The 13,703-nt window shown below is 42.5% G+C and overlaps 1 protein-coding gene across 2 annotated transcripts in view; it reads left to right on the top strand.

The window, feature by feature from the left end:
- Positions 1 to 13,703, top strand: part of Neb (nebulin) — a 237,063-nt gene that overhangs the window by 43,421 nt on the left and 179,939 nt on the right. The window contains exons 1-7 of one of the 2 annotated variants that reach the window (XM_040745340.1): positions 3,294 to 3,380; positions 3,948 to 4,028; positions 4,488 to 4,552; positions 8,212 to 8,253; positions 9,825 to 10,025; positions 12,178 to 12,285; positions 12,896 to 13,000. In XM_040745340.1, the coding sequence (XP_040601274.1) occupies positions 4,517 to 4,552; positions 8,212 to 8,253; positions 9,825 to 10,025; positions 12,178 to 12,285; positions 12,896 to 13,000 (492 nt within the window). In that variant the 5' untranslated portion in view covers positions 3,294 to 3,380; positions 3,948 to 4,028; positions 4,488 to 4,516. Of the gene's footprint in view, positions 1 to 3,293; positions 3,381 to 3,947; positions 4,029 to 4,487; positions 4,553 to 8,211; positions 8,254 to 9,824; positions 10,026 to 12,177; positions 12,286 to 12,895; positions 13,001 to 13,703 lie in introns of those variants that run through there. The other variant, XM_040745341.1, reaches the window with a different exon arrangement.

Below are 13,703 nucleotides of genomic sequence, written 5' to 3'. Positions count from 1 at the left end.
GAGCCAATAGGACCTTGGGAGGGGGTATAAAGGCCAGCCTAACTTCCCTAATAAACAAGTGTGCAGCATGTTCTGTTACTCAGTGACTCCCAGTGCCTGAGTCATTGGTGCTGTGTCTTCTCACCCCCTCCCCAGAGGGTGTTCTAACAGGGTAACCAACAACAGCATGTGATAAGAATCTGTCACTAAGGCAGGGTTTTGTTTGTATTCTTGTTCAATACAAGAGGCTGTAGAGACGCCGGGAAAACAGAGCTGTGCTCCTATTCTGAGAGGGCACAGCTCCGGTTAGCCTCTGCAGAGCTCAGTAACAGTATGGCAGTGTTTAATGAGTAGAGAAATACAGGGAAATGCTCTCCGCTGGTGCATTTGTTCCTGGGTGACCATGATGGGAACATGACTAACTTACCAGGGACTCTCATTTCTTACGAGCTCTGCAATTGTTCATAGAATGGAGAGCAGACAAATTTAGCTGGGAATTTGGGACTTTCATTTAGGAAGGAATGAACTCAAGTAGTCTAAGGCAAGATATTTTCATATGAGCTTACGCGCTGCCTTCTGGATATTCTTTACCTACGTGGAGTTTGGGGTTGCACTACTCTGGAGTCCCTGCTGACCCTCATAGGGTTTCTAAAATAATGTAGTGTGTCTGAGCCCATCAAGTCTGCTAAAACAGAAGACTGTAAACTGGGTGACTTATAAACAACAGAAATTACCTGCTTGCATATAGCTCTGGAGCTGGAAGTCTGGGGTCAGGCTGCCAGCAAGATTGGGTTCTCCGGAGGCTGCTGCTGGTGGAGGCACATTGCTTCTGGTGTCATAAAGAGGGCAGAGCAGCCATTCCTTCCCCATGAGCCCCACCCTCATGTGAGACCGCCCAAAGCAGCCATTCCTTCCCCATGGGCCCCACCCTCATGTGAGACCGCCCAGAGCCTCGCCTTCTAATATGATCATCTTAGGGGACAAGATTTCAATGTATAATTTCTGGGATACATACACATTCAGCCTACAGCAGAAAAGTGAATATTGCCCCAATACACTGTGCAGTTTACAAGGCTGATAACCCCGAGGTAGCTGAGACGCATGCTCAGCAAACAATCATAACTATTTTGCATGGCAAAGGTTATCAATTTTCAAAATGTGCCTATAACCTAAGGCTTGGTAATTTTGCTTCCAGAAATGTATCTCACAGATACATTTCATACAGCTAAGCAAGCATAATATGTAAGCACTGTGTCTTGTGCTTTTTTTTAAAATTCTGTTTTGTTTTATTTTGTTATAGGAAAAAAACATAAAGCAAGCCATACCTGGTTGTGCAAGACTGTAATCCTTGCACCCTGGAGGCTGGAGCTGGAGGCCATGAGCCTCATAATGCGAACTTGGGTCAAAACAAAACAAACAAAAGCAAAACAATATAAATGTTCATGAATGAAGCAATGATTAAACAAACTATACTCTATCCATTCACCAGAATTATCTGTGCAAAATAGAATAGGATATAGGATATATCAGTGTGATTTTATTTTAAAAGGCTCTTACAGTTTTTGTATGTAAATTTGTTAGTACCTTCTTTAGACATATCTGGAATTTAACACTGACTGCCTTTGAGAAAGGTCATATTTCCTTTTTTTTTTTTTTTTGAGACAGGGTTTCTCTGTGTAGTACTGGCTGTCCTGGAACTCGCTTTGTAGACCAAACTGGCCTCAAACTTGAACTCCTAGATATCCACCTGCCTTTGCTTCTCATGCTGGGATTAAAGGTGACCACTACCATGCCCAGCTCATTTTTTAAAATTTCACACTTTTTATTTTGTAAAAAATGTTTTTGTTTTTTTAAATAGACAAAGAGTAGTCCAGGTTGGACTGGAACTCACAGATGCAACATGCTTTTTCTATAGTAGATATTGAATAAGCAAACTATGTTTGCAGTCTACAGCCACCAAGCAAATGATCTCGTGTGACACAGATATCCCTTGCTCATAAGATGCCTGAGGCCACGTGAGATGGGCTGGTGGACTTAGCTAAGATGATAAAGAAAGGTTAAATATTACTTACTGTCATACAAGTCATGCAGCAAGGAGGACGGAGAGGTAAATATCCTCAAAGCAGAAGATGGCTTCGTGATACTTCACCCAAAAAACTGTTGCAGTAAGATTGGCATCCATGAGGAGACCTCTGGGGTTTAAATGTCAGTTCAGAAGCAGGCCAGAGAAAGATGAATTCTTTTTCTGTATGAGTTTATAGTTCATGTGCTTTGTATGAAGACAGACAGAATCCGATTGTAGCCGAAACAGTAAATTAAGATAAAAAACAGATTAAGAATGAGGGACACAGGCAAACTTTAAGGAAGTTGTTGATGTCATTGTTGTTATTTTGATCTATTTCTGATTTGGGGTTTTGTTGTTTGCTTTTGAGACATGGTCTCCAGTATCTAGGCTAGCCTAGGTCTCCTTCCCAAGTGTTTAGATGGAAGGATTGGGCCACCATGGCCTGCTGTTAGATGATTCTGTACAAAGTCAATGTCTTACCACTTGAATTGCCCAGTAGGACATCATTTTCTCCTGCTGTGGTAGTAATTTCCTGCTTTCAAGTTGATCTGCGTTTGCTGTTCCTAACTGAAGCCTATGGAGCCAGCATCCATGGGAATCAATAAGAAACAGCAACTCAGTTACCATGGAGAGGTGAAGCCTTGTATCCGCAGCAGCTGGGCAACTGGGAAAAGTTGAACACCACTGCTGCCTTAGAACCAGGAAATCAATAAGGTCAAACTCTGATTACACTTGTGGATATCTCATCCAGTGTTACAACCAATATTGTCGCCTATAATTGCATCACATTAAAAAAAAGTCCCATTGCTTTTGACAGCTTGATGATTTCTGGATTGTACTCCTCTGTTTCATGGCTACACCAGCGATGTGCCTGACTCTCCCAAGTGAGCATTCCGAAGGAATCCTATGGACTTCTGTGAAGAGCAGATGGTATAAGCCAGAAACAGAAGAGTCAAAGCCTCCAAGGCCCTCTTAGTCCCTAGTCTAAATCATTTGCACTAGTGGGATATTGAACAAGATTTCAAAAATGATAAATTAAGCCTGAACTTGACTCTCAGATTGGCGGTTAGGTAAAATTCCATCGCATTTGAATAGTTCTAAGCCAGCAGTTTGTTACCCTTTATCCTTTGGTGGAATTGATGAACAGGTGGTTTGTAGAAGATCACTCAGTATATTTAGCTTCTGAAATTTGAGCAACTTGAGATCTGATTGGCTGCTCCCACCACATGATAAGTTGGGAGTGCCGGGCACTGGGGTGGCTTTTGCCTGGGCTTCTCAGGAGGGGAGAGCTGGGAGAGGATTTGCTGCAGGCCAGGGTTGTTCGCATAGCTCGAAGGTAAGGCCCATTTGTGTCTTCTTCTGGAATGTTCTCCTGGGGGTATTTCCATGACTCCCCTTGAATTATTTTTCCAGAGTTTTGAGTACCTAACGGGGAAAAACAGTAACCAGATGTGGCTAGGAAGACCCTATTAGTCATCTCTGACAAGGAACATGTAGATTAGACTGAGTCCTGCCCTCGCCTGTTACTGCTGGACCAAATTTGTTGCCTAACACCAATTTTCTTTTTCATTTTTGTCCTAAATATGTTCCTATGAAGTAGGCCCTATGGTCAGTGTTCCTATATTTATCTCACTCTACAGAGCTTCCTTTGCCTCAGAAGGACTAGCAGTTTGGCTAGCTTAACAAAACCAGCCACCCAGGGTATTGGTTTACAGTCAAGCGTCTCTGGGAGAGGGACAGCTGCTCTCAGACATCATCCAGCTTGTATAGAGTGGCCACTCTGGCGTCAGGCCGAAGGGCCTTCAGCCTTTCCCTGTTCCTGAATTAGAAATGTAGGCCAAAGACTGACAAGCTTACACATACTTCAACCAATGACTTAATTTTTTTCTTTTGTATTTTTCAGGCTTTAACACAAGCTACAGAAAGGAAAAACTATCCACGGAAACCAATGGTTTTCCGAAGAAAATAACCCCATTGTCTTGAGGTTTCTACTTTTATTTTTTAATTTTATGGACAGATTTATTCTACATGTTCTAATAATATAAGATATACTGCATAAAGCCTTCTAGATCAGGGCAGGATACTAAGTTAGCCTTCTTAGAATCTGGGGTTTCTGAGGTAAAATCCCAAATACTGAAAGTCATACTAACTCTCCTTTTGCTAAATTTTTTGCTTGAAATTATTTTCTCTCTAGGTGTTTGGCCATTTCAATTCTATCTCTTGGTCCAAACTGCCTCACTTCCTTTTAAAACTTGAGCTGAGTGAAGCCTGTACAGGTAGCAGTGCTCAGCACATCACTGAGGGAGTCAGGAGGGGAACTCTGAAGCCCTCATTTGTAGTCTGTTTAAATATCCCTTAACCCACAAAAATATATAATCGTGTCGACCTTTATGGTGTTGTAAGGAAATACTAATATATTTTCATTTGTATGGAACATGGAAAGTTTGTAGGTACCACTACTACTCTGGAAAAATGGCGGACGAAGAAGAGTATGAAGAGGTGATAGAGGTAAGAAGGAAGCCCACTTGACAACAAAGCGTACGTAGTGACAGCCAGAGCCAGTGGCTGAGTCAGTCATTTGAGTAAACCTACCATTAAAATGCAAGAAAGGTGCATTTTATGTTCAGTTTTACAGGAAGTATGTGAGACCTAGAAGTGAAAGGAATTGTCACTACTTCCCATTTTTACTTCCTTAAATGCTCAAAAAGCAAAGCCATCCCACACACAAACAAACGAAATCAGGTCGGCTTTGTCTTTTAAAACTGGTTGCTTTCCCACCTCCCAGTGCCCTATGCAATGTTTCCTGGCATCTGTACCAGGGAATGTAGAGGGAATGGGCAACTTCTTGTTCAGCTTCAACTAGTTGAGTTGCATAGGGTCTGTGTTATACACTGGGATAGCCAACTGTGAGTCAGGCATGTTGGGGTGTGTGTGTGTGTGTGTGTGTGTGTGTGTGTGTGTGTGCACGTGTGCATGCCCCCATGTGCATACTCTCGTTGACTAATGTATGCATTCATGAAGGTCACAGCAACAGCTGGAGTCACTTTCCCACAGACCCCATCATATTTAAGAAAATAAACAAAACTAGCTTTCGAATCTTGACTGAGAACTAAGGCCACAGTGGCTATCTTGAAAATATCACACACACACACACACACACACACACACACACACACACACACACAGAGTCATTTGTGGCCACCTGGTAGTTTTATAGAATTGTGTGTGTCACATTCGTATCACATTGTTGAAATTGCCATATTACTTTTACTTATTAGCTCCAGCCTTTAGCTTTATGTTCTAGAACAGAAACCCAAAGGCTTGCGGCTAATCTGTGGGAATACATTGCTATGAAATTAAAAATGCCTAGAAAGTTTCAACTAACAATGATATAAATGGATGGAAATCTGTGTTCACTTTTAATGACTGCCCAGAATAAAACACCAGATAAAGATGCCAAAATTTATCCTTGCTAATCAGTCTTTATGTAGGCAAAGACAACTTTTTATTCACCAATAAAATTACCTTATTGCTGAAACATATAAAAAAACAGAATATATCTGACAGATGCAGTATTTAACCTCTCTGGCTTATATGCTGATCGCTGCATCTTCTCATGAATAGCACCGTCACTAACACACATTTTAATGTAAGTTCCTAAAAGTCGCAACTCTCCCTATTAAACTCACTATAAATTAAGTTATGATTAATTTCTTATTGTGACAATAAAAGGAACATTTTCAAGCCTCCACTTAAACTAGCCCTTGGTTTTCTTAAAAGTCCATGTGATCTTGGCCATTGTGCTTAGTGTTCGCCTTGATTGGGCCAAATAGTCACAAAAGTGGACGGGGCTATTTTAGGCATTCTATCCTTGCTATTTGTTCCCATTACTGCTTCTGGTCTGACCAGCAGGTTTCTTTTGGGGAGTGTTGAACTCTCATCTCTTTGGTCTCAGAGAAGATCATAAGGGTGATGGCAGATTTGAGAGAAATGACTCAAATACAATACTTAGCCTCAAATGCGTATCTCTTAAGGATCTTGGATACCTGAAATACAATTTTGCTGGCACTGTCTACACAAACGGAAATGTAGAAGGAGAAAGGAGCAATAATGTACTGCCTAATTAGCAGCATACCTCTTAAAAATAAGGTTTAGCATTCAAGTTAATGCCAAGCACTTGGACCAGTTGTATTTTTTGTGAGCTTATTTCCAAGATCCATCTCCCAGCTGTAAGATCCAGTAAAGGTGCAACTGCATTGCTCACAAAATCTTCTTCTGCTGGGATGTTAAGGAAATCTGAAATCGATGGGAGTCATTCATTGTAGTTTAATATTTCTCTGCAGACTACTCAGGCTCTGTGTAACCAGGGAAAGGCTGTGTTTGCCCTCAGTGTCAAACAATATTTCTTAAAGAATCTAAATGGCCTTTACCCTGTGCTGAAGTCACAGGGATAAAGGAGCCCTCCTTTGTCCTGAGAAAACTTGTGGTGCCTATTGCTATATGTAAAGACACATACGCACAAATTTTTTTTTTTTTTTGGTTTTTCAAGACAGGGTTTCTCTGTGGCTTTGGAGGCTGACCTGGAACTCACTCTTATAGACCAGGCTGGTCTCAAACTCACAGAGATCCGCCTACCTCTGCCTTCCAAATGCTAGGATTAAAGGTGTGCGCCACCACCGCCCAGCTAAAAGTTAAATTTTAAATGGAAAATAAGTACAAGCCTAAGGGACATTAAGTGAGCTTTATATAGTTATAACTATGGTGACTAGATGGCCTGTGGCGATGAGAGCTTACTGAACCAAAGGCAGAAGGAAGTAGCGCACTGAAGAGAATTTTGCATCAGTGTACCCCTCCCTGCCCCCAATGCTTCAGTGTCAGCAAAAAAAGGAAAGAAGCACAAAATTCCATGCTTTTTCTTGACCGAGTGCTTCCTTTTTATCCCTCTCTTGTGTGTGCTGACCCGCAGGAGCCATTCCCTCCCTCCGCTTGCCCGCCAGAGCTGGGTGAGGCTGGGGCAGGATTCCACTCTCCTTAGGCATCAGACGCAAAATGTCAGCCAGTTCCTCCCTGTATCTATTTATTGCTCGTGATGTCAGAGAACAAAACTAGAGTGGGTTTCACATCCAGGCTGCAGGCCCAGTAGCAAACTCACTTCCCTGAGTTCTCCAAGGGGCCTCTCCTTCCCCCTTCCTTCCCACGACCTTCACCAACTGTCACCATAGCACCCCTCCTTCCTTCCACAGATGGGCCACCCCAGCTAAGCTGGTGAAATCACCTTCAGTAGAGGCAGGCAGGCTATAGCTTACTAAAAGGGAGCAGCCATCACTCCAGAGGACTCTTAGAAGTCCGGGGCGGGTGGCGATAACTGAGAGGTGACTGTTACTGAAACTTTGCTCACAGTAGACTTCTGTTTTGTTTTATAATTAGTAGGCAGTGAGTCCAGTCATAGTTTTCCTTTCCTTGCACATGTGGCACCCTCAAGGGATTGTTACTGTGTTCTTTTCTAAGCAGATTCTCTCAAATACTTAGTTTTGGTCGACAAAATAGAGTCGCTTGGGAAGAGGGAACCTCAACTTGAGGTTCACCAGATTATGTGGTAGTCAAGTCTGCAAGGCATTTTCTTCATTAGTGACTGATGTGGAAGGGTCTGTCCCAGTGTGGGCAGAGCCAGCCCTAGGCATGTGGTCCTGAGTGTAAAAGAAAGCAGTCCGTGAGACCCATGAGAAGCATACCAGCGAGTAGCTCTGCTCCATGGTGCATGTCTCTGCACTGCTTACTTTCCTGCCCTGATGCCCCCCCACGATGAACTGTCATGGGACATGTTAGCCAAATACATCCTTTCCTCCCTAAGCTTTTAGTGATGGTGCTTACCATGGCGACAGAAAGCAAACTAGAACAAAAATTATCAGGGCAATGTTTCTTGCCCTAGGAAAATGGCTTCCAGTGCTAAGAGGCACCCCAGACCACTCCCCTTTTCTTAGATTTGACACATCCACTTTAGCTCTCCTCAGCCTTCCAGAATGTGAACAGGCCCTCACCTCCTTCCTCCCTGCGGTATTCCACACCACCTCAGTCAGGGAAGCCAGGTTCAGCCTAGGCTAGGCGGGGAAGGGTTGGCTGTCAGCTGTTCTGTGTGTCACATTGACACTCCTGTGTTTTGTTTACAGTACTACACGGAGGAGACAGTTTACGAGGAGGTGCCGGGAGAGGTAAGACTCAGCCCCCACGTGCATGGACCAGTTCTCCTTAGAGAAGACTCTTTACCCTCTCATACTCTGGGAGCCAGAAACACAGAGGAAGCAAAGCTCATTTAGGAAGCTCACTGGCTTGCCTGTGTCTGGAAGGTGGTGGTGAAAGACCAGATTGACGGGCTGATTCACTGTTTTTATGTTCTGCTTATCCAAGATGGCATGGAATGGTTCCCTGCTGCCCCTGTGGCATTTTTTTGTATAGATGGTATTAATGAAGGTCATATCGGTGGCTGTCTCTCTCCTAGACTGCTATGTGAGGATGCCTTGGGCTTCTGATTTGCAGTCTAGCTGTTTAGTTCACAGGGTTGTAACTTGTAGAGTAAGGTCTCTCCCACTAGGGGTGCTGCTCCTCAGGCATCGTCCCCGGTGACTTAGTGGCATGCCACTTTAGGAATCCCAAGAGAAGATAGTTTTGTAACAATTCCAGTTTGGGGATCCCCAGCCACATGCTTTATTTTCTGTGTGGGGTTGTTTCTCTTTGAACCTGACAAATACTGGTACAAGTGGCAAACTGTGAAGCTTTCCCCAAGAGCCTGTGGCTGGACTAAAAACTAGAACGGTGGTTTGCTTTCTTACGGTGGGTCATAATTCAGTAATAGTAGGTGGAGTGCAGTCAGTGGGACTTGTTAGGCTTACGGTTGCCTCATCAGGTTTCTCTCCCACACTGATGCTACGGTTCTGCCTTTGGGACTAGAGATCTTTGCCTTGAAGGGCACCATCTTAGTGCATCAGAGCCTCTGCTGCTTTTCCTCTTTCCTTGTGTACCTGCCATATTTCTAATCTTGGACTACAGTCAAACTGTGAATCTTAGTTTTTCCATTACAGCCTACTGTAAGAAACAATGATTTCCCACCTACTGCATAGACAAGACTATTGAGGGGACAGTTGCCCACTAGTTGTCACCATTGTTCTAGTCCCGCCATGTAAAGGGCAGTCTAGTTCACAGTAATGAACTAAGTCAAAAGACCAATACTTATAATACTGATATGATTAGGTTTTTTTTGTCTCATACTACCGAATGACTAATGCCTATAGAAAATGCAACTTGTCTTTCTTATTCCTTAAAAGAATATCAGGAATTTAAGTTTTATTTTTAATAACATTTCATTACTCAGTCTCATTTGCTTTTTCTTGATCTAGACAACTTGAAAAAATTCCTGTTTTTTTTTGTTTGTTTTAACGGTGCTGGTGGTTGAACATAGGGTAGGCATGTACTCTATCATTGAGTTATAGCCCAACCCTCACGTAAGAAGACATGATTAAGACTCTTTTATTTATGACTGTAATACTCCCTTGAGGTATTTTACTCTCTGAAAACACAGTTTACAGATAAGGTCACAATCAGTATCCAGGCTGATGTGTGTTGTATGTCTTCATGTGGATGTACAGATGTTACATGCATCTTCATGCTTTGGCTGGCTTTGTAAATGGAAAAGGAACTCCAGGAAGATCGGTGTGACTGACATTAGAACAGTGTACACCAAGGTCATAGTATTAGGGCTTACTTCAAAGCCACCTTTCATTTTCAGACAATTACAGAAGTCTATGAAACTACAACAACAAAGACATCTGACTATGGGCAATCTGAAAGTTCCACACCAGCGCTGGTACAGCCACAACCAGCAAAGCCAGTGGAACGGAAGAGGGTCATCCGAAAGAAGGTGGACTCTTCTAAATTCATGACCCCCTACATTGAACACAGTCAGAAAATGCAGGACCTTTTCAGCCCGGTAAGTATTGGGCATTACTTCCTATGCTGGCAATATGGTTGAGAAGCTGCTGGTCTTAGCCAGCTCTGAGATGCTGGCTAATTTTGTTTCTCAGTCTTGTAGGAAACACAAACATTTTGTAGAAATGTGCCTTCTGTGTGTGACTGTGGAATTTTTGACTAACTCATCCATGCCATGGTGGCAACACTGGGACAAGCCCTTGTTGTTACTGAAATATATGCAGAAGTCTGATTATAAAACGCCCGCTACATAGCCAATCCAGAACAATGAAAACACAAACACGAATACTTTGTTTGTTTACTGAAAGTCTGTTCACAGAAGCTAAGTCACAAAGTTAAACTGTACTTGAGAAGAACAGCCTTGAGGAGTAGCCAGCTGTGAAGGGAAAACGAGTCACACTAAGGATGCCAGGAAAAGGTAGCTGGATATTTATTAAGATAGAGAGAAGTAACGTACATGAGAAGCTGAGTATTGGGTCAGCACTCTATGGTCCCCGAACCTAGGCCGGGGAATCCAAGAAAGAACAGAGAGCCCCACCCTGTACCTTCTTTTATCCCTTATTCTCCCATGTACCTATAACCACACCCCAAGAGGGCATGGTCAGTGCTGTGGGTATGTGATCTCTCCCTACAGCCAGCAGTATAAAAGATAAGGTGGTGTCCAGTGAAGACCTTGTAATTCAGAAAACCAAGCTCAGGCTAAACTCATTTGAGGCTGAGGAACAGAGCGTTTGAGGGCAGCCCAGAGCTTTGGGTTTTAAGCACAACTACACAGTGGAATCTCCTACAGTATTTTAACCTACTAGTGCTCAGGGCATTCTTCTTTCACTAGTCTGAGGCTTGGGCCTGTGCTAAAGGAGTTTTAAAAGGTGCTCAGGTGGCCGGGCGGTGGTGGTGCATGCCTTTAATCCCAGCCTTCGGGAGGCAGAGGCAGGCGGATCTCTGTGAGTTCGAGGCCGGGCTGGACCGACAGCCTCCAAAACAATACAGAGAAACCCTGTCTTGTAAAACAAAAAAAAAAAAAAAAAAAAAAAAAAGGTGCCCAGGAGTTCTCAACCACATCTTAGATAGAGGATGACTGAAGCATCGACATTCTCTGCTTCAGTGTCCCATGACTGCCAGAGAGCCACATCTGTTTCAGTAGATGTGGTTTGTCAATTTCCATGGTAGGCTGAGGTCTGTCCAGATAGCTTGACCACCTGTGTTCCAGAGGCTTCAAGAGATACATTGTTACAGTTTAGAGGGACATTGCATTATGGGCGACTAAAACTGTTGCCTGAAACTTCCATGTGTGGTTGACCTCTAAAGATTCAATTTTGGTGGTGTTAACTCCTGGAGATTATGGAATTTATTAGTAATTTGGGTCCTTGAATGAGCTAACATGTAGGATTCTGAACAAGACTTTCTTACCTCCTTCTCACTGCAGCAGTAAATAAAGGCAAAATTATCTCATTAATGTATTGCCATGTAATCTCATTAATTCAGACATTATGAACCTAGAATATCTGACATTCTGGGTGGAATGTCAGCAACCCTCTTCCCCAAGTTTGCCAGTGGTTAGTGTCTAAATCAGCAGTGTATTTAGATTGTAGACTACTCAAGTACAATTATTACTACTTGATAGTAATAAATGATGCCTGTTATTACTAAAGCAAGGATCCATTTGAGTAGCTGGCAGAAATAATAAAATTTGCATACCATTATAAAATATTCCATGATTCAGGTTTCCCATTAATTCAGCTGGCATCACAGCTGGGTAACCACTGCAGCTCAGCTGCAACTTCTGAACTGAGTACTTTAGCATTGTATCTGCATTAAATCTTTTCATAATTAACTCATTTTCTTGACTAATTGATATTCAGGACTCTGTATATGTGTGCAACCAAAAAAAACATCAAGCAAATTATTTTAGGGCATATCCAAGACAATTGTCTGTAACAAGTCTTTAGGATCCTAGCATGCTAAGGAGGAACAATTAACAAATCTATTTTAGTTTTGGCTGGGAGGGTATGGGGTATAATGAAAGCTGTTGCAACTGATAATTATTATTACTTGGAGGGTTTAAAGAAAAATCAGACGGTGATGTGTGTGTTGCCTGAACTCTTTGCTGATGTCTGGTCACATTCCACACTAATATCTGGTTTTCTTTTCAGAATAAATACAAAGAGAACTATGAGAAAGCAAAGGGACAGCCATATGCGATCACAAGTGATACTCCAGAACTTCGCAGAATCAAGAAAGTACAAGATCAACTCAGTGAGGTGGGTTTCGTTCCTAAAGTAAAGTAGGGGAAGGTATTGTGAAAATATGTACTGGGGAGGCAGAGGAAGGCAGATCTCTGCGAGTTTGAGGCCAGCCTGGTCTACAAAGTGAGTTCCAGGACAGCTAGGGCTACACAGAGAAACCCTGTCTTGAAAAACCAATACATACATACATATATACATACATACATACATACATACATACATACATACATACATGCCTAGTTCTGGGATCCTGTGGCTCTAAGCATAATAGTGGGAGGGGGAAGGATGTCAAATTACTCTGAGCAAGTCCAGACATCTAGAGATGGCATTAGCCATGAACCCTGTTTGCTACAAATGAACCCAGAGACTTTGAAAAGCTTGGCTTAGCAATCAGAGAGGACACTATTTTCTAACTGTGTTCCAAGTCATGGTGGTCCTCCATGTGGGGTGCAGTGAGACTGAGAAGCCTCAGGCTGGAAATTCCGCCTGCCCAGCAGAAACGTAGTACTCTGTGGATCTTCCTAGCTAAAATGTTTGTGATGCAGACATACAGCCATAGAGTTATAATAGGCTTAGATATGTGTCCATGTTTGTCATAAACTTCAGTCATGTGTTGTTTCTGCAGGTTAAGTATCGAATGGATGGAGATGTTGCTAAAACTATCTGTCATGTGGATGAAAAAGCAAAAGATATTGAACATGCAAAGAAAGTGTCGCAGCAAGTCAGCAAGGTGAGGCCATGTTATGGGTGGCACTGGAATAATTCAGCAGTGTGTGGACCACCCTTTGCTGCATCTTAGAGGTGGATTGACAGCCACCATCCTGCTCACAGAGGACTGAAGTAGCCTGTAGATGGCTAGGGGTGGAATGAATAATTCTTGACTTGCCTAAGAGGCAATGGTGGGAATACTACCACAAAGAGTGTAGTCCTGGTAGCTATTTTTTTTGAAAACTAGATTTAATATAGATGTAATTACATCATATCTTTCTTTTTTATAAACTTTTATTTAATTTAGAAACAATCTTATTTTATACATCAATACAGTTCCCTCACCCTCCCATCCCCATCCACAATCCCCCCATCCCACCCCCATCCCACCCACCTATTTTTTTGAGAAAGCTGAGCTTGAGTCTGGTGCCTTGGACCACTCAGCCACCCTGACATGACCCCCATCTATTTTTTAAGGAATTTATAAAGTGGAATTTTTGGTGAAATTTTTCCAAATTTCAAGTGTGGGCAGCTAATAGAGTTCTAGAATGTCATTCAAGTCAAAAAGAAAACTGAATTAATTGGCTGATTGCAGCCTTTGATGAAGGAAATCGATTGAAAATTGGAATCATAAGTATCTCTCAAATTTAGATTTTTTTGGTGGGTTTTTTGTTTCCTTTGTTTTGCTTTTGTTCATTTCTTTGTTTTTGTGAAAGCTTCCTAAT

The sequence above is a fragment of the Mesocricetus auratus genome, unplaced genomic scaffold (genome assembly GCF_017639785.1).
Source record: "Mesocricetus auratus isolate SY011 unplaced genomic scaffold, BCM_Maur_2.0 Super-Scaffold_100004, whole genome shotgun sequence".
NCBI lineage: Eukaryota > Metazoa > Chordata > Mammalia > Rodentia > Cricetidae > Mesocricetus > Mesocricetus auratus.
The sequence above is the reverse complement of the archived record's forward strand: the minus strand, read 5'-3'. Positions and strand labels throughout refer to the sequence as shown.